Source organism: Ochotona princeps, chromosome X, assembly GCF_030435755.1.
Source record: "Ochotona princeps isolate mOchPri1 chromosome X, mOchPri1.hap1, whole genome shotgun sequence".
In the NCBI taxonomy this organism is placed as follows: Eukaryota; Metazoa; Chordata; class Mammalia; order Lagomorpha; family Ochotonidae; genus Ochotona; species Ochotona princeps.
Window position 1 is genome coordinate 9,318,647 of NC_080865.1, and position 22,907 is coordinate 9,341,553.

The 22,907-nt window shown below is 44.1% G+C and overlaps 2 protein-coding genes across 4 annotated transcripts; one reads left to right on the forward strand and one right to left on the reverse strand.

The window, feature by feature from the left end:
- Positions 1 to 132: 132 nt before the first annotated feature.
- LOC101522639 (protein SSX4) lies at positions 133 to 13,836 on the reverse strand. 2 transcript variants are annotated; one of them, XM_058658475.1, is made up of 9 exons: positions 13,769 to 13,836; positions 8,140 to 8,206; positions 6,696 to 6,808; positions 6,163 to 6,277; positions 5,676 to 5,780; positions 3,696 to 3,736; positions 1,998 to 2,130; positions 1,216 to 1,317; positions 133 to 607 (listed from the first exon to the last, which is right to left on the reverse strand). In XM_058658475.1, the coding sequence occupies exons 2-8, from the start codon at positions 8,174 to 8,176 to the stop codon at positions 1,220 to 1,222; spliced, it is 642 nt and encodes a 213-aa protein (XP_058514458.1). In that variant the 5' UTR covers positions 8,177 to 8,206; positions 13,769 to 13,836; the 3' UTR covers positions 133 to 607; positions 1,216 to 1,219. The 2 variants fall into 2 exon arrangements, with proteins under 2 accessions (XP_058514458.1, XP_004588050.2); XM_004587993.2 differs by having other exon boundaries at positions 1,216 to 1,320; positions 13,769 to 13,834.
- Positions 9,119 to 9,737, forward strand: LOC101522396 (ADP-ribosylation factor 1-like). 2 transcript variants are annotated; one of them, XM_058658476.1, is made up of 3 exons: positions 9,119 to 9,263; positions 9,375 to 9,498; positions 9,653 to 9,737. In XM_058658476.1, exons 1-3 carry the CDS (start codon positions 9,119 to 9,121, stop codon positions 9,735 to 9,737), a joined length of 354 nt encoding a protein of 117 aa, XP_058514459.1. The 2 variants fall into 2 exon arrangements, with proteins under 2 accessions (XP_058514459.1, XP_012783237.2); XM_012927783.2 differs by having other exon boundaries at positions 9,119 to 9,498.
- Positions 13,837 to 22,907: the final 9,071 nt, after the last annotated feature.

Genomic DNA, 22,907 nt, shown 5'->3' on the forward strand with positions numbered 1-22,907 from the left:
CTTGGCACAGGCTATGTTATGGTTTGGTGTGTGTTAAACGAATGACTCCCCTGTTGTGTCAATTCCACTTCTAAAAAGCTATCCTAAAGAAACCCAAGTGTACACGAGAATGAGAGGTGGAAACAATAGGGAGATGTTTGCAAATCTTTATTGTTACTAGTAAGTACAAAATAAATGGTGATGGGAGTCTGGGCTTTACATAATGTAAAGACAGCAAACAATTCAAGAGCTTGTCCAGGATACAAGTAACAAGCAGTGAAGATCAGGTAAAAGTTGGTACCCCACATCTACATGCATCAATACAGAGAAAAAAATGTCTGGAATTAAATGCTCTGAATTGTTGTTGGCACATCTGAGTTGTCATATCTGACGAATAAGGATAGTGCTACTCTAACAAACATAGTGCTATAGCTAACAGAGTGCTTGCCAGAGTGGGAAAAATCACTAGGAGAGTGCTTCTGGTTCACGGGAGCACATTGATGCTCACAATTTCACTATGAGGAGTACTAAGTTCACTTGTTGCTGACCGAAGGTGTACAGCCCTGCCTGTGTTCTTCAAAGGTCACCACGTTCTGTTTCTCGTTACAGGCAGGTCACATCACAGAGGCTGAGACAAGGACAGAAAGGAAAACAGGTGACAGTGATATCCCATTGCCTGTTGACCTGAGCCACAGCCTTACAGCATCCCCATGCTCTGACCCTGCCTGGCCTCAAGACTCAGACATGTCCCCCGCTGCTCCTCCTCCTCCTCCCATTGCATCTCCTGAATGCAAGCCTTCTGCTGCAGCCATGGTGACTCCATCACCTGGCCTCTGTGTTCCTAGGTTAGTGGAAGGTATAGTCTGTCCATCAGGAGCTGATCTGGGCTCTGGGAACCCATGGCATCCTGGGTAGGAGACATCTTTGGATATTATGAAGAGACTTCAAAAACTTTCATAGAAAATGGAATTTAAAAGGTCAGCTTATTTTTGTGCATTAAAAAAAACATGCTGTTTTTTCCCTCTCATAATGTAAAATTTCCAGGAATTTTTTTTATGATTCTCCATCCAGAGCAAAAAGCATGGAGCAGTTCATCATTGAGCCTCAACAGTGAACCCCTAAAGGAAGAGGCGAAGAGAATAATTTGGGGAATAAACGACAAGATGGGATCCCAGTACAACAAGAACAGCAAGCATCTGGGAGTGTGGGGGTAGGGTGGGCTGGAGGGTCACTTACAGACTTAGTCCTCTTCCTCAGGGTCGCTGATCTCTTCATAAGCGACCACATACTTCCGCTCCCGCAGCCGGTGGCTCCAGACACCACTCTCCTCCTTCTTGACTGCTATGATGGAGAAGAGTTGGTGAAGGAGGTGTGGGTTGGTCAGTGAACGTTAGGTCCTACTTTGTCAGAAAAGCACACTCCTCTCCCCTCCCAGTGTTCCCAAAACAAGTGTCCCACATGTTCCTATGCAGCTCAAATAGGCTGATATGTTAAGACCCATATCAATACAGACTAGATGCCAGTTTAAGTTGCAGAACTTTTGCCTTCTCTATCACCAGGTTTAGATTCCCAAACTCTTCACTTACAACACTTCTTTCTTTCTTTCAGCATATGTTAAAGGCATATTGTGTCCAGCATTGAGTTAAAGGCTGGAAATACAACCTAGAATTAGCTATGCTCCTAGATCAACACAGATGGAATACTTTGAGTCCCTGTCCTGCCCTCAAGCCTTCTATATTTAATTGACCACCACCTCACAATGGCTGAATCTCAATTCTCCATTTCTCTTTTATGGACAAGGACTCTGAAACTTAGAGAGTTGAGAAGACTTGCCAAAAGTCACATGGCTTTTGTATGGTTGGCAAATTGTCTCTGTAGTTTTAGAAGTCAAACACTCAGCAGACCACGGGCAAGCTCCTCAGCTTAAGAGGAAGCTAGGCTCATCCAGAGTCCATGAGACCACACATGAATGTAGGCAGGGAAACCAGAGAGCTTGTTCCCAAGTAATTTCCTTTTACCTGACATCACGACTTGCTTCCCATGGGTACTTGGGGTTCCCTGGCGAGGTGGCTTTTTCTTGGTTCCTCCTGACTTAGTTGCTCCCCGTATTACCTTTGAAATATTTTCTTGCTTCACTGGTTGCTGGATCACCTTTTGAATAGGAAGGGCATACACAAGCAGTGTCCGTGGCATTTCTCTAGAGCTTTAGAGCTTCGAAAGTGTCCTTATCTGCATTATTTTTAATTAGTGCACTCAATAATAGGGACATTATTTATTCCTAAATTACGAGGACTCTATGAGGTTTGAAGGAAAAAGGAATGACCTGAATGAATGGTGTTACCAAGACTGGAATGCTTTGCTTCACACTCTAGCCACACATTCTCACAAACAGCATGAGGCTCTGTGTGATTGGGACTATGTTACACAGAAAATTTGGTGAGGAAAAGCATTCTAAGAATCCATCAGGCTGGTACGGTGGCACAGTGGGCTAATCTTCCACCTGTAGTGCTGGCAGCCCATATGGATACAGGTTCATGTCCATGGAGCTGTTCTACTTTCAATCCAGCTCTCTGCTTATGCCTTGAGAAAGCAGCAGAAGATGGCCCAAAGCCTTGGGCCCCTGCACCCATGTGGGAGACCCGGAAGAAGCTTCTGACTTCTGGCTTCATATCAGCTCAGCTCCGGCCATTGTGGTCACTTGGGAGTGAACCAGAAGGTGGAAGACCTCTCTCTATATCTCTATCTTCTCTCTATATAAAACTTTGCCTTTCATAAATAAATAAATGCTTAAAATTTATCAAGTCTATAAAAGGAAAGGCTTTTATAAAATGTGGATGATCTCATATAAAGCCTGTAGATTGGCTTCTGGAAGAATAAATATAAAAATGTACAGAGATGGAGCATTGCTGAAAAAAGACAGTGTCGGGGGAGCTAGACATAAAGAAGGCAGAGGAAAAAGTGGTTGGCAGAAATGAATCTGGGCAACAAAGAAAGCAGTACCACGTGCAGCCTACTGCCATTCCCCGGGCCGGAAGACTGAATGTGGAATCAGGCAAGGTGGTCCATCTATTGACTTCCGCTTGTGTCAGGGAGCAACATTGGCCAGCAATCTTAAGGTACCTTACACACAGCTTGCTGACTCAAGAATGTGAACGGTGTACGTAAAACAACCTAAAGAGCTTCCCGAGCTCCTAACCACCTTTCGAGGTGGTAGCAATCAACACGAACGCTTCCCTTCATGATCCTGCTCTGAATTTGCTCCCCATTTCTCTCCACACTGGCAATTGTACTGGGCTAGGTTGCAGGCTTCAGACGTTAGGGCCCTCAAGGAACTCTGAGTAGGGAGGGGTCAACTGATTTCCCAGCCGTGCAAGTGGTCCTGTGACAGGTGAGAATGAAACTTACGCTTATTTAACTTATAATATTGCCATTGTTTGGAGATAATAACAGAAACAAGATCAGAGAGAGTTCCGCAAGGATTAAGTACATTTATGTATGTGAACGGCTTAACACCTGGCACTAGCATGAATATAAAAGAATTATTAGCTAGCACAATTGTTAGGTACTGTGAAGCCGTCAGTGCTACAGCAGGATAAAGACATGAGGAAAGCGGAACAAGGCAGGCAGTTGGGTTTGATGTTTCCCAACACTTAGTAATATTCACATCCACTGGGGGACAAGAGGTCTCTGGTCCTTTTGAGTGGGAGGATACTCACCTTCAAGGTTTTTGCCTGCCTCATGCCAGAAGGCCCATCACCTGGAAAAGGGTGAGCAATCAGAACTTTTCTTTGTTGATAACTATTTCCAAATTCAACAGGCAACTGCAGTATCAAGGGATTCAAAGGCAGACGCTTATGCGTCTCAACTAGATGGCTGCCTCCTTCTATTATGTGACATATTTCTTACTTTTGTCCCTTGAATAAAACTGATTGGCTGAGAATTTGAACTGGATCTACTTAAAGATACAAGGGAACTACAAACTGTACAATTAAAATGAGTCTTACAAGGTCTGTTATGCCTGAATCAAGCTGTTAATGTGTGACGAAGCATGGACGATTTAGTTCAGTGGTTCTGAAACGTTTCCAGTTGAAAGACATTCCTTTAATGTCAAAAATTTGGCAGATACTCAAGCGATGGCCTCTCTGAGCTCTCCCAGTGATTGTGGGGGCATGGACGGTCTGGTTTGTTTACTTGGAGAGTCACAAGTCTACTGGAGAGATTTGGACATTCCGACCCTACCTTCCCACAGGTGTGCTATCAGAGCAGAGGAGCTAACATACACATCTTGTCCCTTTTATGATGATGACACACATTGCTCAAATGCACAAAGATCCCCATCCCAGAGTCCGCCCAGAGTTTAACCAAACTCTATTGTTACTATTTATTGACATGTGGGAAGGCTCAGTGTGTGTGTGTGTGTGTGACTTCTAAGTTTAACAAACAGACTCAAGTTCAACTAGGAATAAGAAATAGGATTGGGCCCAGCGCAATAGCACAGCGGCTAAAGTCCTCTCCTTGAATATGCCGGGATCCCATTTGTGCGCTGGTTCTAATCCTGGAGCCCTGCTTCCCATCTAGCTCCCTGCCTGTGGCCTGGGAAAGCAGTCAAGGATGGCCCAAAGCTTTGGGACCCTGCACCCGCGCGGGAGACCTGGAAGAAGCTCATGGCTCCTGGCTTCGGATGTCCTAAGCTCCAGCTATTGCGGCCACTTGGGGAGTGAACCATCAGATGGAAGATCTTCCTCCCTGTCTCTCCTCCTCTCTGTATATCTGCCTTTGCAATAAAAATAAATAAAAATCTTTAAAAATGATATTTTTCACTGCATAATGTTTCTCCATTGTCTCTCAGTGTATTTATCCTATACCCACGTTCTGTTATGAAACCTGGACGTCTCAGGTGACTTTACCTTCTGATTCATTAACTGTTCAGTAAAAGTAATAATCCTAAAACAACTATTTCAAACACACACAAAATGATGGTGAGAGTAATGCTGAATCCAGTTGGATCACAACACTTTCCCATAACTACTTCAGAGTTCTCTGATTTCTTCATTCAAGATCTCAAAAACTTGGTAAAAGCTGTGGCACAGCAGGCTGAATTACCACTTGAGATACCCTCATCCCATTATCAGTGTGCCTGGGATCTAGTCCCATTGTTGCTCCCTGCTAATGCACACCTTGCGAGGCTGCAGGTGAAAGCGCAAGTATTGGGCCCCTGCCACCCCCGTGGGAGACCTGGATGTAGTTCTGGGCTCCTGGCCTGGGACTGGCTCAGTTCCAGCTGTTGCAGGTGTTGGGGGAATGAATGCAGCAGATAGAAGGTCTCTTTTTGTCTCTCTGATGTAAACATTGAAGAAATAAGCATAAAAATGTATTACAACACTGCTAACAAGTATGGCTAATGGTTCAAACTGCCTTGAAACTGGCACCAATTCTCAGCCTCTGCTTATGGCTACACCCCTGACTTTGAAGGGCTTTATTCCAATTCAGGTTTGGATTCACTTACCGTTTACTGATTATCCACAGGAATGGATATTCTTGTTTGGCATGTCCTAGAATTTTATGTGAATGGCTACTCTATCCAACCTTCTACACAAGCTTGTTTTCACTCAGCTGCAACATAATCAAAGAAGCAACTTCCAGGGCACTGGGGAGGAACAATCAGCACCTGTGTAGCCGCATTCCCGTCCACTCACCCCGATGCTCAGCATTAGTGTTCTGCTCTTCATCAGAATCACTCTCACAGGATCTTTTAGCATGTATGCCAGAACGCATGAAATCTGGCATGGCACGTTTGAAACCTAGAAAGAAGCAAAATGCCAGTTTAATGAGAGGAGGAATGAAGGTGACGGCAGGAGCAGAGTGTGTGTGTGTGTGTGGGGGGGGTGTCAGTGGGGCCTGGGGGGGCTGCAGTGGTGCACAGACAGTAGAGCTCAGAAGAGGAGAGGCTGATGACAGAGAATGGAACCAACTGTGAGCGCCCCTGCCATGGCACTCCCTGCCCTCAGGTCTTCCCAGGACAAAAAAGAAAGATATCCACGGAGTGCTTTGGGAGTTATCCCTGCACCAAAGGGAAGTGTTAGGCACCTGTTGCAGCCTCAGAAGGACGTGCACAGCACACAGAGAGGAGAAATGCCCATGTGTTTCCAGGCATGTGTGTGTGCACCCAGACCATCCTGGTACCTAGTCTAGTCATGGTGGTATAGTTTCTCTTCGTGTACACATAAGTGATCTTCTCAGAGTAACCCATCTTTTCCCATTCCTTCTTAGAAAAGTACTGGGAAATATCCTGGAAAGCCTGGAAAAAAAAAGGAAAAATTAATTCTGTCAGCACCTTAGATGGATCTACTATCCAGCCAGAGCCACTTCCTCTGCTGTAGGACTGTCCTCTGAGTAATCCCTTCTGATTGATGTCATGGCAATTGGAGACAATGCCGGTGACATTTCCTGGCTTCCTTTCTGGCATGCAATAGATGCTTAATGTTGCTGGTTTGCTTCCCTCCCACCTCCCATAATAGGCTGGGAGTGTAGTATAAGAACATGAATCTGTTGTTTCCAAGCATGTTAGGTGAGGGCAGACTGAGAGTGGGATATTCCCAAAGCCCTGCACCTCCTGAGACACCACTCTTGTCCCTGGTGCCTCTGTCTTCAGAAATCTTGTCACCTATGTATGCTGTTTCCTGGCCCACTCCTCTGCCCCCTCTAGGTTATCTCACCTTGCAAGACTTATCTGATTTCTGAGGATCAGCCCTCAGGCTCTTGGAAGAGGAGCCCTCTTTGTTCATAGCACTGGAAACAGTCTGAGCTTGAAGGGACACAGGCTGATCATCTACAGGCACAAGACCAAACGTACTGAGACAGAAGGCACTGGGGGATGGCCACACTCGATCGGTCACTGGGTTTTAGGTTTACTTTTCTTCATATTGGATTAACCTGTTCTTGAGAAAGGCTCTAGGGCTGGGAGTGCCAAATGACAATGAGGGACTGGGGAATCTCTGAGACAAGCATTTATTAGAGGTGACAGGTGTGGGCATGAGCAAAGCAACCTGGAGTCTTTCAGAGGGGTTAGTTACTATGAGTGGGGAACATACTTCAGAAAGTTTGTGGAGTTAGTGTGGTTCCTAACTTTGGTTTGGTAAAGCCTTAGCTGTTGCAAGCAATTGGGGGAATGAATCAGAAGATGGAAGATGAAGATCTCTGTCTCTGTCCTTGAAAGAAAATGAAAGCAAATAAATGTTAGTTTAGGGACTGGCATTGTGGTTCAGTGGGTTGAGCCTCTACTTGCAATGCTGGCATCTCGTTTCACAGTGTCAATTGGACTCCTGGTTCCTTTGCTTGTGATCCAGCTCCCTGCTAATGCACCGTGGCCATATGGGGGGTGGTGAGCCAGCAGCTAGAAGATACCTTTCTCTCTCTGTATTGCTCTTCCTTTCAAATAAATAAATTTTAAAAACCCATGCAGTTTTTTTCCCCAAATATGCATTTCCAGGAACTTTTAGAAGATCCTTCACATGCGTAGGCTTCAAAAATTTTAAAAGTATTTTATTTATTTGAAAGGCAGTTATAAAGTGGGGTTAGAGAGACAGAGAGAGAGAGAGAGAGAGAGAGAGAAAGCGAAAGATATCTTCTCCTCACTCCAAGTAGCTATGAGACTGAGGCGGAGCCAGACTGAAGCCAGGAGCCTAGAACTTCATCTGAGTCTTCCACCTTGGTAGCAGGGGCCCAAGCAATTGGACCATCCTCTGCTGCTTTTTCAGGCACATTTAACAGGGAGCTGGATCAGAAGTGGAGCAGCCAGAGCTGGAACCTGTACTCTGATATGGGATGTCAATGTCACAGGCAGTAGTTAGTTTGATCTACTGCACCATATACCAACCCCAGATTTCAATTTTTAAAAGCATTTTGTTGAGATATACGTATACATACAAAGAAATACACTTAAGTGCACATGTAAATGTGGTTTTTTATGAGCACACTCTTAACACTCAAATTAAGAATAAAAGATTACAAGTACCCCCAGACTCCTCACTATTCGCCATTTTGTTTTATTAACGCTTGAAAGAAGAAAATATTATCATTTACACGGTATGATTTAGTGAAACGATATTTGTAACTAAGTACCAAATAGAGTTAATTTTTTTTGTACCAAAATAAACTTACCTCTTATTTGCAGTTTTTCAAGAAGTTCTTGAAGCATCGTTATACTTCCACCGAGGTTCTTTTTGACCTGAAAGAAAAATATAAAGACTCTTTGTCGGGTAAATGAAGCATAAAAAGACAAATTCTGCATGACCTCATACATAGGTAGAAGCTGATTTTCTAGAAGAAACTGATTTTCTAGAAGAAATTGATTTTCTAGAGCCTGGAGCAATAGCCTAGTGGCTAAATCTCGCCTTGCATGTGCCAGGATCCCATATGGGCACCGGTTCTAATCCCGGCAGCTCCACTTCCCATCCAGCTCCCTGCTGTGGCCTGGGAAAGCAGTCGAGAATGGCCCAAAGCCTTGGGAACCTGCATCTACTTGGGAGACCTAGAAGAAGCTCATGGCTTTGGACTGGCTCAGCTCTGGCTGTTGCAGCCACTTGGGGAGTGAACCAACAGATGGAAGATCTTTCTGTCTGTCTTTCCTTCTATCTGCCTTTCCAATAAAAAGAATTACGAAAAACTGATTTCCTAGAGGTAGAGGGTAGAACAGTGTAGTTTTAGAAGCTTCGAGAGAAGACAGATTAGAAGGGTAGGGAGGCAGAAGGGCTAGAGAGAGGCTGGGTAACAGGTCCAAAAATACAGTTAGGAAGGAGGAATGAGTTCTGTTTAATAGTACAGGATAATATAGTTTACAATGATTTAGTATATACTTTATAAAAAAGTAGAAGAGAGTTCAAAGATACCCAACACAAAGATACCCAAAACACATTTACCTAATCATAGGTAAATGTTAATTATTGTAATTTGATCATTGTATACATTATATACATGTATTAAATGATCACACTTAACACCATAAATGTATATGTTATGTGTTGATTAAAAATAAAAAAAAATAAGGGCTCCACCATCTTGTGGGAATTCAACCAACGCCTGGCTCAGAGCAGCCACCACCAAGACTTCTGGCTATTGCAGCTTCCACTTGTTCACATCAATGGGGAACATCTTTGCAGACCTCTTAAAGGGCTTTTTTGGCAAAAGGGAAATGCGCATCCTCATAGTGGGCCTGGATGCTGCAGGGAAGACGATTTTGTGCAAGCTGAAGCTCAGTGAGATCATGACCACCAATCCCACCATAGGTTTCAATGTGGAGACTGCAGAATTCAAGAACATCGGCTTCACAGTGTGGAATGTAGGCTGCCAGGACAAGACTCAGTCACTGTGGTGCCACTACTTCCAAAATACCCAAGGCTTGATCTTTGTGGTGGACAGCAATGACAGACAGCATGTGAATGAGGCAGGGAAGGAGCTCATGAGGATACTAGCTGAGGATGAGCTGAGGGATGCAGTCCTCCTAGTGTCTGCCAATAAGCGGGTAGGCGGGCACTTGGGACTAGCTTTCCTAAATGTGACCTTTGGAAGCGGGTAGGGGTGAGGTAGGGGTGGCCTCAAGATGACCTGGGCCTTCTGCCCTGGAGATGGGCAGCTTGTGGCCCCTTGTGATGGCAGCACCTCTCTCTCATCCCCCGGACCTCCCAAATGCCATGAATGCAGCTGATATAACAGACAAGCTGGAGCTGAAGTCCCTATGCCACAGGAGCTGGTACATTTAGGCCACCTGTGCCACCAGCAGGGATGGGCTCTAAGAAGGACTGGACTGGCTGGTTTCAGTCAGCTCTGGAACCACAAGTGAATAAGTACCCCCTCTTCCTCTTCACCTTCTGTTTTCCTCTCATGTGGCAAATGTGCGACTCTGTGGTCCCAGGTGCCAGAAGCTGCCTCCACGGCAGGTTCCAGTGTGCCTCGCACCACCTGTCCCTGTGCAGGTGCAGCCTGCAACCAGCTTCTTATTTAATGTAAATAGTTTGTTTCCACTGAGGCAGTTTCTGGCAGTTTCTATGTAATATTGTTCAGCTTTTTCTTTTTCTTTTTTTTAATTGTAAAAAAATTTTAACTTATTGTTAAGTACTGAGAAGGGACTTAGAGGCAAATTGGCACCTCTGGGCACTAGATCTGTTAAGATTCACATGGTGGTTGGTTTGAATCCAAACTCTGCATTTTAAAAAAATAGTGTAAAATAAAGATGCGCACACTTGAATACACATCAGGGAGGCTGCTTAACCTGGGGCTTGCAAGGAAAGGCCTGAGTGCCAGTTCACGGGATCGTCTGAAAGATCCATTGTGCATGGTCACAATAGATCCCTGTGGTCATCCTGCATGCTATAGCATCGTGCTTGTACTCATGCTCACATGGTCACCTAAGCAGGGGTGCACCAGGAGGCCACGTGCCCAGAAATTCTCTCAGGCCCCCTTGGTAAGCACACAGCCGGAGCAAAAACCTGTCGTTCTCAACACCCACTCATGCATGTGCTGACACACTGGTGGAATGTTTGTGGTCTCACCATCAGAAGCACATGGCAGGCAAGAGGGTTGGTCCACCTACAGCCACAGCCCGTGGAAGCACCCCAATCTCCATGTGTGAAGTAGCTTTCTCTCCCTCAGCCTGCAATGGTCCGAATTGCCACAGAAAAAGACAACCTCTACTTTTTCTTTTCTTTTCTTTTCTTTTTTTTTTTTTGTATTTTGATAAATACTGAAGAAGCTGGAGATATTAAATCTATCTTGGGAAAACCTCAGACCTGTTGTATTTGGTGTTGTGGAACCTCTTATTGCTATCAATACACAATTAGTAATCAACTGTTTTGTATACTTGTTTTCAGTTTTCATTTCAACAAGCACTATAATTATAGCTATTAGAATAAAATCTCTTAACTATTTAAATGGCTAAAAAAATCCTAGAAAAGAAACAAAAATTATCTTTGGGAAGCAGTGAGGTGAATGTGTAAGTAGTTTTGGGGAGGTTCAGATTATTTTTCTAAAACCACAAGAAATAAAAGGAAGAATCACAATGAATTTTCACAGTCAAAAAACAAAAAATATTTTTCATTTCATAAGATGATTTTTGTCCTTTTCACAACTTTTTTTTAAAACAGAAATTTGTTTACCTATTTATTTGAAAGACAGAATTACAGAGAGGAAATATATAGAGAGCTTCCACGTTAGTTCACACCTCAAATGGGCACAGAAGCCAAGACAGGACTGGGAGCTACATTAGGGTCTCTCACATGGGTGCAGGGTCCCAGATACTTGAGCCATCCTTCACTGTTTTCCCAAGTGCATTTGCAGGCAGCAGGAAGGAAAGAGGAGCAGCTGGGACTCAAATTGCCAGAGTAACAACACCAGGCTTATGTTTTATTTTATAAAAAATATATTCATTCTTTGAATAGCGGTTACAGAGATAGAGGGGGCAAGACAGGAAGAGGGTAAAGAAAAAGGAGGAGAGCAGAAGGCAAGAGAGAAAGCAAGGTGAAGGGAGGAGGAGCAGAGGACAGAGATCTTTCATGTGCCCATGCATTTTCTTTTTCTTTCTTTCTTTTTTTCTTTTTTTTTTTTCTTTTGCCCATGCATTTTCTAAATGGCTGAAATCCACTGTGGCAGCCACTTCTGATGCGGCTTTCTACTAATATGCCTGGGAAGGCAGCCGACTATGGCTTAAATGTTTGTGCCTTTGCCATCCACATGGAAGTGGAGCAGCTAGGATTCCAATGTGGGCAAGTAAGTGGTAATTTAATCCCCAACCTCATAGTGCTCACCTTTTTAAAAATTATTATTATTTCATTTTATGACACAGTTTCATAGGCTCTGGGATTCCCCCAACCCCTCCCCATGCCCTCCCCCCATATTGAATTCCTCCATATTGTTACAGTAGTACAGTTCATAACCAGTCATGATTCCTTCATTGCCGGCATGAACCATGCAGAGAGTCCAGCATCTTACTGTCCAGATAAATTCAACAGTTTCATTGGGAGACCATCCTTGGGCTGAAAGTAGAGCTGGCAGAATATCATCCCCTCCAATGAAAAGCCACTACACAACTTCAACAACAGGAAGAAACATGGAAATTTACAACATCATGAAGTTAATTGACATGGTACTGAGTGACCAATGTGTTAGAAAATGCAAGTTCTTAACCACATCCTGTAACTACTTCATTGACATCTCAATTTTAGTATATACACATCTGGCTGCTATAAACCTTGAAATGGTTATAGGGTACTATTCAGCTGTCTCACGTCTATTTTCATTTTTATATTTAGCAGCTTATATTATTCAAGCATGATTTTTACTGAACTTTGCGAATTTTAGGATAGACCAAACAGGCTTATATCTCTAACAAGCCATATGTTAATGATTGAGGAGCAGAACAGTTTTAGGAGGGGTGTGCAGAGAAATCTTCAATACCTTAGTGAGGAGTAGCTGATCTTTGAGTCCTATCTAGTATGGTATATGGGAGTCCAAGCTGAGTTCTTCCTGTCTGTTCTAAGCTTTCCTGTCTATCTGATCTAAATTTTGGGGTGGGGGGATCTGGAGGCTCATCTTTTAAAAAAAAAACTTTAATAAACTGTATTAAAATATTAATTAACTGTACATATTTATGGAGTACAATGTGACATCTTAATACTCATACGGTACAGGTATTGGTCAGCTCAGCGTCAGTGGCACATTTTTCAGTGTGTGGGGTTTCTTAGGGGAGGGATATTCTGACCTAATGAGGTCAGGCGTTGGGGGTGTGGGGATCGTAAGCATCTTATTTGAATTTTCTGGCAAAGGGATACGTAGTTCTGCTCTCTTGAAGAGACACGGGGACCACTAATACAAACGGCTTTAGAGACATTACTGGGTTATATGGGAAACAAGCCCAGAATGCAAGTCCCTAAAACCGTGCGTGTGGCAGTAGCTGAGGTGGAAGGAACAGGAGCCATTTAAACGTGCGGCAATCTGGTGCCGTCCCCATCCCAGCCACCTCCTCTCCCCGAGCTAAACTGCACAGGGAAAAGACACCTAGGTATTTCTGGGGCCAAGAAGACTGCCATTTTGTCGTAGACAACCTGTTAAAGTAGTTTTGTAGGCACAGGCTATTTGATATTATTTTTGCGTGTGGAAATTTAGGGGCATCTGGTGTATTTGGGGGGGGATGGTTTTCAACCTTGGGAAGTTTCAATATAAGCAAATATTCATTTGTTAAGTGAAAATGACTAGATGGGCCAAGTGCGGTGAGCTAACAGGTAAAGACCTCGCCTTGAAAGCTCTGGAATCCCATATGGGTGCCGGTTCTAATCCCGGCAGCTCCACTTCCCATCCAGCTCCCTGCTTGTGGCCTGGGAAAGCAGTCGAGGACGGCCCAAAGTCTTAGGACTCCGCACCCGCGTGGGAGACCCAGAAGAAATTCCTGGTTCCTGGCTTCAGAGAGGCGCAGCACTGGCCATTGCCATCACTTGGGGAGTGAATCATCTGACGGAAGATCTTCCTCTCTCTCCTCCTCTTTGTATATTTGACTTTGTAATAAAAATAAATAAATCTTAAAAAAAAAGAAAATAGCTAGAAAGGAGTTTCACAGACCAAAGCTAGTTAATCTCTGCTCATTAGGGATTGCCGTTAAAAACTTTACTCATATTTCACTGAGAAAAACAATTGTTAAGATCTCTGAGTGTAGAATGAAGACCCAATCACTTATGTACCCAACAGTCTCCGACTTTCTATCTGCCCTCACCCACCCTGGTTAAACTGTACGAAAACAACCTACCTCCGTCTTGGCGGTTGGGCGGTCACTGACTGCGGATGGACAAGCGGTGAAGCGAGCTTATGACACTTACAATCAACCAATCAGTGGGCCAGTGAGGAACTCGAGCTAGCCAATCAGCTATCAGGAAGGTTCGCGCATCCGAGACAGAATAAAAAAAGGTCCAAAGTTAGTGTCTAGACGCTGGGAATTCTGTTGGGGGTGGTGATTCTGATTTTCCCGCCCGAAGGGACATTTGACACCCTCTGCTAGCAGAAACTACTCCGCGGGTGTAGGTCCGGTTCAATGCTTGTTAATACGAATGCTCTGGTTTTTCCTTTCCACTCAAAATGGCGTTCATAACTGTTGTCCATACAGGTGAATGCTGCCATTTTGTCTTTTGCCTTAGTACTTCATTGCCTTACATATGGGATGTTTTCTAGGATCACCGTAGGAACTAACCAAACACACACACACACACAGACACACACACACACACACACAAACATACACACATTCCGAACTGCTTTTTATTGAAGGTCCCAGCATCAGATATATATTCTATCGGTTGGTATTAAAACTATTCATATGGCCACGCACGATAGCCTAGTGACTAAATCCTCGCCATGAACGCGCCGGGATCCCATACGGACACCGGTTCTAATCCCGGCAGCTCCACTTCCCATCCAGCTCCCTGCTTGTAGCCTGGGAAAGCAGTCAAGGACGGCCCAAAGCCTTGGGACCCTGCTTGCTTTCTTTCTTTCTTTTTCTTTCTTTCTCTTTTTTAAATATTTATTTATTTTTATTGGAAAGTCAGATATACAGAGAGGAGGAGAGACAGAGAGGAAGACCTTCCGTCCGATGATTCACTCCCCAAGTGAGCACAGCGGCCGGTGCTGTGCCGATCCGATGCCGGGAACCTGGAACCTCTTCCGGGTCTCCCACACGGGTGCAGGGTCCCAGTGCACTGGGCCGTCCTCGACTGCTTTCCCAGGCCACAAGCAGGGAGCTGGATGGGAAGTGGAGCTGCCGGGACTAGAACCAGCGCCCATATGGGATCCAGGCGCATTCAAGTCAAGGACTTTAGCCACTAGGCCATGACTTTCCAATAAAAATAAATTAGTCTTAAAAATATATTTTTAGCAACAATGCTGTTAAATTATCTTGAGTAGAGCCTCTGTGTGCGGCAGTATGGGAGGGGTGGGAGCGAAGGGTCCTCGAGTTACTGCACTACTCCCAGTGCCTCCAATGGGCCCCCAGTACCCTAGACCTTTCCAATGACAAGTCTGATCTCTCTAAATTGGCCCTCCTGGGAGAATTCTTACAGAAAGGTAATGACTGTGACCCTGAGAGCCAGCCAGCACAAGCCCTTTATGTGCACCTTACCGTTTGTTTTTCACAGTCCTCTCTTGAGTTAGGTACTGGTGTAGTTTATATTGTGAAGACATTAGGCAGAACTTCAGACAATTAAGCACCTACTCAAGGTCACACGTAATCGTCTCTGATTTTCTTGTATCTTTCTTTGTTATGTTTGTTATATAAACCTCATAAAAATGGGAAAGTATTCTATGGGAGGATTTGCATAAGATTGTTATTCCCTTACTAGTCTTAATAGTCTTAATATTTTGCTTTTTATTCAATCATTAAAAGTATGAAAACCATTTTCTAGCTTTTCCTGAAGCGAAACGAAACGAAAGGAACTGATTCTCGGGAGACCGCTGTGGAGCGCTTTTCCTGGTGAGGGGATCCCTGGCGCTGACCGGGGCGGGGATAGGGGTTTGGAGACATTTTTCTGAGAGGATTCGGGCCTCCAGTGAGGACAAATGGCTAAAGTGGATTTCTGGAAACATCCACAGAATGTCTCAAGAAAAAAGCTGTGGGCATCAATTAAATTAAGTCCGGGGCGTGAAAGGTGACAAGGAGATATGAGAAGACCGCATTTTAGACAGGGCTTTTCTCACCCACCTTTGTCAGCCTTTGGGAAAAACATGTTGGTGTTAAACCAGGGTTTCTCCCGGTTCTCTGATATATATGGCAATAACCCATAATTTTTTAAAAGGAAAAAACCCACTTTTTAGCTTATGAGAATTTGAAAATCAAATGAAAGGCTAATTTTGGCTTTCAGACCATACCTTACTTTCCCCTAGCATCCATTATCAACTTTCCCGGCACAGATTTATTTATAGTAAGTATCCTGTTATCCTTTTTCAGTATGTTTAAGAATACCAACCTGTTGTTTATGAGTCTTTTTATTATTTCTAGTTTTTTCCTTATACTCTATAATAATAGTGATAACATTATTAAGAATCATACTTTTTTTACAGAGTGTTTGTTTGTATTCCAGGAATGATTATAATATATTATAGGGTAATCAGCTCATCTAATTTACCCAGGAACCCCCTTCTGCTGAGTACTCTTGTTGCTCCCATTTCTTAGATGAAAAACCTAAGGCACAAAGTTTACACAGCTAGTAAAGTCTAGCAAGAACTCTACAAGTAAAATCACAAATGAGGAAACAACCTTATATTTTGTCTAATATTAGGATGGTTATTTCTGCTTATTTTTCCTTTCGATTAGCATAGAATTATTTTCCCAACCTTTCACTTTGTCTGTGTGTATCTTTTTTGGTGAGATGTGTTTCTTATAGGTGTCATATAGATGAGTTTGGTGTTTTGATTAATCAGTCAGTTTGCATCTTTAAGTTGGAGAATTTAGTTGGAGAATTTGAAAAGCAGAGTTAGAAGAGAGAAAGAGACAGAGAGAAAGAGAGACAGAGAGGTCTTCATCTGCTGGTTCACTCTCCAAATGGCTGCAATGGTGAGGGCTAGGGTAGACTGAAGCCAGGAGTCAGGAGCTTCCTCTGGGTCTCCCAAATGGTACAAATACCCAATAACTTAAGCCATCCTTTGTTACTTTGCCAGATTCATTAGCATGGAGCTAGATTGAAAGTGGAGTAGCCTTGACACATACAAGCAACCACATGGGATGCTGGAATTGCAGGCGTTGGCTTAACCTGGTATACCACAATCAGCCTCTACATTTTTTCATGATGTTGATTGTCTGTTTCTGCATGTAGTATGTTCTTACGTATCATTTGTAAGGCTGGGTGGGTAGTAACAAATTCGATTTTTGCTTGTCTTGGAAGTCTTTATTTCTCCTCCATTTATGAATGATAGCCTCATTGGTTAAAGTATTCTGTGTTGACAGTCTTTTTTTTCTTTTAGGTCTTGGACTACATCTCTTTTTTTTAAATCTGACCTGTGAGGTTTGTGTTAAGAAATGTACTGTTATACATATACTCCCACTGGTTTGTGTGAGGGCCGAGTATGAAGTGGACAGGATCAGGCTGGACTGCAACACCCATTGGTTCACGTGGAAGACAGGGCTGGAAACAGAACTGACCCAGCAATTGCAACGACCAGCATGTGCATAAGCTGATTGGGGCGATGGACTGTGCCAGACCCTGTACTGACAAGCACACACAAGAATCAGGTCTGGGATCACCTGAGACGAAGTTTCTTTGGGGATCCCTCCAACTGAACTGCTGATCTCAGAACCCCAACCATAAAGGGACTTTGTCAGCCAGTAGATTCTGAATAGATTTCATTGTGATTGGAAGGGTGAGATCGGCAGCAATTCAGAACTGTTGAACTATCAAAACTGCTTGAGCAGGACCCTCGGAGTGTGTCTCACATCGGGGACCTGGGATGGGTGGGAGGCTGGGTGGGGCTTCTCCCTTTATTTCTCCCTGACCCCAGATACAGGGGGAAAATGATATTAGTGTGAAAACAATGGTCTTACCCACTTTCCTGTAGTCCTTGACCCTTTGTACCCTAAGTAACTAGGTAAGATTATTAAAATAAATAAATAAGGTAAAATGACAAAAAAAAATATGTGCTGTTATTTCTTTGCTGTCAATAATGTGCTGTCTAACTGGAAATCCTTTAGAATAAAGTTAATATGGCATTTCTCTTTTGCAAGGTTTAAGATATTTTCCTTATCTTTTCACTTTTGAATGATTATAATGTTCTGTGGAGAAGATATTTTCTGATCATTACTATTTGGGGTTCTGTGTACTTCCTATATATGGATGTCAATGTTTTTTTCCAGATTGGGAAATTTTCTGCTGTAATTTCATAAAATAAATTTTTCTAGCGCACTGTTTTTGCATACCTTCAGGAACTGTTACGGAATGTGCATTTGGTTGTTTGATGGCATCCCATAGATTAGGAACAGTGTTTTTCATTTTCTATTTTTTTTCTTGTTTGATATATTTCAGGCTTGTCTTCTAATTCAGATATTCTTTCTTTTGTACCATCAAATCCGTTCGGGTATTTTTATCTGACATGTTTAATTTATAACTTCTTTTTAAAAAAGATTTATTTATTTTATTACAAAGTCAGATATACAGAGAGAGGAGGAGAGACAGAGAGGAAGATCTTCTGTCCGATGATTCACTCCCCAAATGAGTGCAACAGCCAGTGCTGTGCCAATCTGAAGCCAGGAGCCAGGAACCTCTTCCAGGTCTCCCACGTGGGTGCAGGATCCCAAAGCTTCGGGCCATTCTCGACTGCCTTCCCAGGCCACAAGCAGGGAGCTGGATGGGAAGTGGAGCTGCCAGGACTAGAACCGGCGCCCATATGGGATCCTGGCGTTCAAGGTGAGGACTTTATCTGCTAGGCCACGCCGCCAGGACCTAATTTATAACTTCTAATATTTCAGTTTAGTTTTTCCTCAACATCTTTTCCTCTTTGTAGAATTTCTCATCCATATCATGTATGGATTTCCTTGTTTCAGGTATTTGTTTCTCGGTGTTTTTGAGTAATCTTACAATCATTGTACTTCTGGATTCCCTTTCAGGCATTGGTCTCCTCAGTCCAATATTAATGTATTGTTGTATTCCTTTTGGGGAATTACGTTGCCTTCCTTGTTCATATTTCTCATTTTTAAAATACTCATCTGGGGATTCACTTGTTACAATCTTTCTTCTGAAGTCTTTGTTCTTGGTAATATGCTTCTCTGGCTTGAAAAATTCCTCTAGCTTACACTGGAGAGCCAGAGGTATGTTTGTGGGTGGAGCAAAGAGACCAAAGTGACATCTAAGTTGAGCATGGTGGGTCTCTTTTGACTACAATTAATAAAGGAAGCAGAAACAGATGGAGATCATTAGCCAGGGAGAAGCAGAGAGGCTGTGATCCCAGGAAGTAGGAGAGGACAGGCCAGCAATGGATGGGACACCTGGAGACCAATGGACATGGGAAGCAGCAGAGACAGAAGAGCAGTGTTGTAATGACCAAATAACCCAGCAGCAATTAGCAAATGGCAATCGGAGCTCCACCAGTGGCCAGGTGGGAAGGGGAGTTCACCAGGAGTTCAGGAGGTGAACCCAGGCATAGAACTGCCCGTCCTACTAATTTGCTTGATTGAACCATGAGCAGAAGCAGAGTGGCAGAGTCCAAGCATGAGGGTGCAGGAACAGGGTGAATTTTATGGCTCAGACCCCTATAAGTGCCATATCAGGCACCATACTGAGGCTAAGGCTGTGGGGCTGGAGGAACACCAGCAAGCTGTGCATGCACTAAGCCAGGAGTAAGTTCATTTCCAGCTTGATGCATTGCACTGGTCCCACAGTGAAAACAGTACCGACTTGGCATCCTATAGGTTCCAACCAAGATAGGTCCGGGTGGCCTACAGACCTAATGATGAGCAGGCCCAGACCCCCACCAGTGCCACATCAGCATGTCATTTGTATACTGAGGAAAAGGCTGTGGGGCTGGAGGCACAACTGTGAGCTGTGCATGCCCTAAGCTTGGCGAGAACCCACATACAGCTCAACGCATTATACTGGTCCTACAGGGAAAAGGGTACCGATTTGGCATCCTACAGATTACACTGAAAATAGATCTGAGTGGACTTCAAACTTAACGTCCAGCAGGCCTAGATTTCTACCAGTGCTACATCAGGTACCATTTTGCATACTGAGGAAAAGGCTGTGGGGCTGGAGGAACACCACCAAGCTGTGCATGTGTTAGGCCAGGAGAGAGTTCATTTCTGGCTTGATGCATTGCACTCATCTCACAGGGACTACAGTACCGATTTGGCATCCTACAGGTTCCACCCAAAATAGGTCTAGGTGGCTTTCAGACCTAATGGTCAGCAGGTTCCAGTAAGAGCAGCGCCACTAACAACCCAGTGATTTAAGGCAGCTACCATCTCCCTAATGCACTGCTAGAACCAGGAAAGGTTGTACAGACAACAGTGTGGCTACAGCACAGGATCACAGAGGGTGGAGAGTGGTGAGCCAGGAGCTGGAGTTATGGATACTATGGTGGAAGTCTAACACAAGAGCCCAGGATTGAAGCTTGCTGGAGGGAATGTCACAAGTGACTGTAGAGAACCGGGTACTGAACACAACCAGGAAAATGAACCTGTAGACCAGTGGGCAACACAGCTTAGAAACCTGCCCTAAGGAAAAGAATCTGTTAACCATAACAGCGATGACCAAGAACAAAAGAAGAGACAGAGTCACAATGAATGTTACTGATGACTTCCCTGTAAAGGAGCAAAAGTTAACTGAGTTAACTGAGGAAGACATTGAGGCACATCCCACACTCTTCTCAGTTCTTCAGTTGATGCCCAGAACTCCCACTGTCATAGGGTGCAGGGTCTGTCCTGAGAGCTGCCCTGTCCCCAGAGCAAGCCACCTGCCATTCTCTGAGCCAGGACAGAGGTTGGCTGGAGATCCACCTCAATACAATCTGAGGCTGACTCTGTTGAGAAGGGGAAAAGCAAGCAGTGTGGCCTTCCCACAGGATACTAAGTGGATGCCCTGATCCGTGATAGCTCCCCAGAGTGGACTGCGGAGTTCTTCATTCAGATTTTTCCAGTGGTTTAGGCTACAGCAACCTCTTCTCACCTTTCCCTGGGAAGATAGCATTTCTTTGCCAGGCGTTGGCCGCAGGAATCAGTGGTGGCATGCATCTACCCTGCTGCATGTTTGTCCACTCTCCTTGCTGCGCTGCAGAATTTCTGTTCTGCTCTGTCTGTTTTCCACTGAAATTTTGTCTGTCAGTCCCTCTTAGAATGTGATTCTTACTTTGTTTTTGTGGTTTCTTATTGTGATTAAAAATCAGTGCAACTTCCTACTCTTCAGCTGTCTTGGATTATGTTTTCACAAGTTTGAAAGCCATTTGTGGGGCTAGCATTGTGATGCATCAGGTTAAGCCACTGCTCGCAATCCCAGCATCCTATATGCCTGTTCAAGTCCTGACACTCCTCTTCCTCTTCTTCTTCTTTTAAAAATATTTATTTATTTTATTTTATTTAAAACTCAGAGTTACCCAGAGACATGGAGGGAGAGAGAGAAAAAGAGAGAGCGAGCGCTTCCATCCACTGTTTCACTCCCCAAATGGCTGTAATAGCCTGAGCGGAGCTGATTTGAAGCCAAGATCCAGGCATTTCTTCCAGGTCTCTCATGTGGGTGCAGAGGCCCAAGGATTTGGGTCACTCTCCACTTCTTTCCTATGTAACCAGCAGAGAACTTGATTAGAAGTGGAGCAGCCAGGATTACAACTGGGGTCCCAGTCCCTACTCTACTTCTGATCTAGCTTCTTACTAATGTATCTGGGAAAGGAGTAGAAGATGGTCCTGATACTTGGACTCTTGTCGTCCATGTGGGAGACTCATGTGGAGTTCTTGGCTCCTGGATTCACTCTTTTCTAGCCTCTGTGTTTGTGGCCATTTTGGGTATGAACCAGCATATGGAAGATCTCTCTCTCTCCCTTTCTCCCTCTCTGTCACTCTTACAAATAAATAAAATAAATTGTTTAAAAGGCATTTTTATTTCCTTTACTGCAAATTGATATGGCTATGCCATTTTACCATTTTTAGGGCCCAGTTCATTGGCCTAGAGACTAAAGCCCTCATCTTGAACGCACTGGGATCCCATAAGGGCACCGATTCTAATCCTGGCAGCCCCACTTCCCATCCAGCTCCCTGATTGTGCCCTGGGAAAGCAGTCGAGGATAGTCCAAAGCCTTGGGACCCTGCACCCATGTGGGAGACCTGGAAGAGGCTCCTGGCTCCTGGCTTCGGATTGACTCAGCTCCAGCTGTTGTGGTCACTTGGGGAGTGAATCATCGGATGGAATATCTTCCTGTTTGTCTCTCCTCCTGTCTATATATCTGACTTTGTAATAAAAATAAATAAATCTTTAAGTCAGGAGCTTCTTCCAGGTCTCCCACACAAGTGTAGGGTCCCAAGGCTTTGGGCCATCTTTGACTGCTTTCCCAGGCCACAACTAGGGAGCTGAATGGGAAGTGGAGCAGCTGAGACACTAACCAGTGCCCACATGGGGTCCTGGTGCACATCAGGTGAGGACTTTAGCTACTAGGCTACTGTACTAGGCCACGAAGATTTTTTTAAAAAATTTTATTTTATTTTTTATTTTATTTTTAATTACAAAGCCACTTTTACAGTAAGGAGAGATAGGGTAAGATCGTTCATCTACTGGTTCACTCTGCAAATAGCTGTAACAGCTGGAGCTGAGCTGATCTGGAGCCAGGAGCTTCCTTCAGGTCTTCCATCTGCTGATGAGAATTTGATGACTCGAGCCATCACTGCTACTCCCAGAGGCTGCCTTAGCAGGCAGTTGGAATGAGGAGCTGGAGCCTTTTGGATCCCAGGTACTCTGATGCAGGATGTAGGCATCTTAATCCATATCTTAACTTCTAGGTCAAACACCTGCCCCCCCCCCTTTTTCTGTATTTTGAATTTATTTAGAGTATGAGATAGCAAATCCAGCATCACTTTTTTTTCTAATTGTTGCCCATGTTTGAATAATCTTCTTGCATGCTTACTTAAAATGCCACTTTTATTATGTATTAAATTTCCCACTTTATTTACATTCTTTTCTAGCCTCTCTATTCTTGTCCACTAACTATTCTTGTTGATGGTACAATTTTACACCATTTCTTTCTTTTTTTTTAAGATTTATTCATTTTATTACAGCCAGATATACAGAGAGGAGGAGAGACAGAGAGGAAGATCTTCCGTCCGATGATTCACTCCCCAAGTGAGCCGCAACGGGCTGGTGTGCGCCGATCCGAAGCCGGGAACCCGGAACCTCTTCCAGGTCTCCCACATGGGTGCAGTGTCCCAATGC